At 55.5% G+C, this 1,670-nt stretch overlaps 1 protein-coding gene across 1 annotated transcript in view; it reads left to right on the forward strand.

Annotated features, from left to right (window-relative positions):
- Positions 1–433, forward strand: part of ZBTB48 (zinc finger and BTB domain containing 48) — a gene marked incomplete at its 5' end in the record, with an annotated part of 2,293 nt that extends 1,860 nt beyond the window's left edge. Inside the window, 2 exons of the mRNA XM_009071268.1 lie at positions 4–54; positions 137–433. Of these exons, the coding sequence (XP_009069516.1) occupies positions 4–54; positions 137–433 (348 nt within the window). The remainder of the gene's footprint in view (positions 1–3; positions 55–136) is intronic.
- Positions 434–1,670: the final 1,237 nt, after the last annotated feature.

The following is a 1,670-nucleotide window of genomic DNA, read 5'->3' on the forward strand; positions in this document are numbered from 1 at the left end:
AAGGGCGTGAGGAAGTTTGAGTGCACGGAGTGCGGCTACAAGTTCACGCGGCAGGTGAGGCCTTCCCCGGCTCTGGGTCCCTGAGGTCCCTGGGGTCCAGCCCTCACCGGGCCCTGCACGTCCCCTTCCTCCGCAGGCCCACCTGAGGCGCCACATGGAGATCCACGACCGCGTGGAGAACTATAATCCCCGGCAGCGAAAGCTGCGGAACCTGATCATCGAGGACGAGAAGGAGGTGGTGGTGGTGCTGCAGCCACCCCCAGAGCTGGAGGTGGGCTCGGCCGAGGTGATCGTGGAGTCGCTGTCCCGTGGGCCGCTGCCTGAGGAGGTTCCTGTGCAGAGAGACTGCTCAAACGAGAACTTCTCCACGGCAGACGTGATCGAGCAATCGCTGATAATAACGGCGGCGATTCCTGAAGACTGTGAGACATAGTGCAGCCTCCCTTCCCGTTCACTGAAATACAATAAAGTACTGGGCTGAGCCACTCTGCCACACTTATTCTTCCGAGCTGTGCATCCGCTCCCCCACCCTCCCTCTGTCCAATCTCCCACCCCAGGCTGCAGGGAAAGGAAATTCCTGTGATATGGTGAGGGAGTGGTAAGGAAAGAAACAGCTCAGAATGGCCACTTCAGTCAAGGTCCCCGTGCAGTGGGATGGGACTGACCTTACTGAGTGGTCACTTTCTGACACTGGATGGGCTGGTGCTGCCCCCCTTCCCTCCAGCCCTCTCCCCCTGTTCACAATCAAAGCTCACCTTCCCCCAGAGAGAGCCGCTCTGCCCTTTCCTTAAACGCTTGTGAAAGGAGCATCTTCTCCATTAAACACACGCCTCATTTCTCGTCTGAGCGGTGTCAGGGTGGGGGGAGATATCTGTGTGTCCCCCCCAGCCCAGAGTCACAGACGTGCTCTCCCCCCTTTCCCCCTGTACTCCCCAAGAAGACAGACAGGCTCCAGTTCAAGCATACCTGGAATGAGAAACTCCCAGTAAAATCTCCCTCCAGGCCCCTTCCCCTCACGGGCAACAAAGTTGTTTAACGGATTTTATTTAACTTGACTGCTGCAAGTCAATTTAAAAACAGACTATGAGAATAAAAATACATTATCTGTAAATGTAAAATGCCTTTGTTTCAAAGGATGGAGTTAAACTGTACTCGAAGATTCAACACAATGAATTCTACAAAAAATAAATACAGATCCATAGCTGCTCAGCACGTGGGGTTTGGGGTCCAGCAGCGAGCGACGAGCGCGATTGATTTATAGCTCAGAGAAAGGGGCTGTGGCGCCGTCCCCGTGCGGTCTCTGCCAGCACGTGGCCGGCCAAAGGCACTGTCAGTGTACCAGGCTGCCGAACAGCCCGGGCTTCCCCGGCGGAGGGGCGCGGCAGCCGCAAACAGCCATCGGGGCAAAAGTTGCTTCCGTAAAGCTGCGACGATGCTGATGCTGTGCAGATGGGGCTCCTCAACCCAGAGCCAAGCCTGGAGGCGAATGATGGAGCATGCAGGCCTCCCACCTCCGAACTCAGTTTAGATGCAAATTGTTCCTCTATTGGCTAAAAATGAAAGACCAAAGAAAAGCAAACGCATCCAGCCACACCTGAGCTGCTGTCATACTTCAGGGCTCTCCCGTCTGTTTGTCCAGAAACATTCCACGAGCAAACTGCGCACAGCTG

Source organism: Acanthisitta chloris, unplaced genomic scaffold (assembly GCF_000695815.1).
Source record: "Acanthisitta chloris isolate BGI_N310 unplaced genomic scaffold, ASM69581v1 scaffold8873, whole genome shotgun sequence".
Taxonomy (NCBI): domain Eukaryota; kingdom Metazoa; phylum Chordata; class Aves; order Passeriformes; family Acanthisittidae; genus Acanthisitta; species Acanthisitta chloris.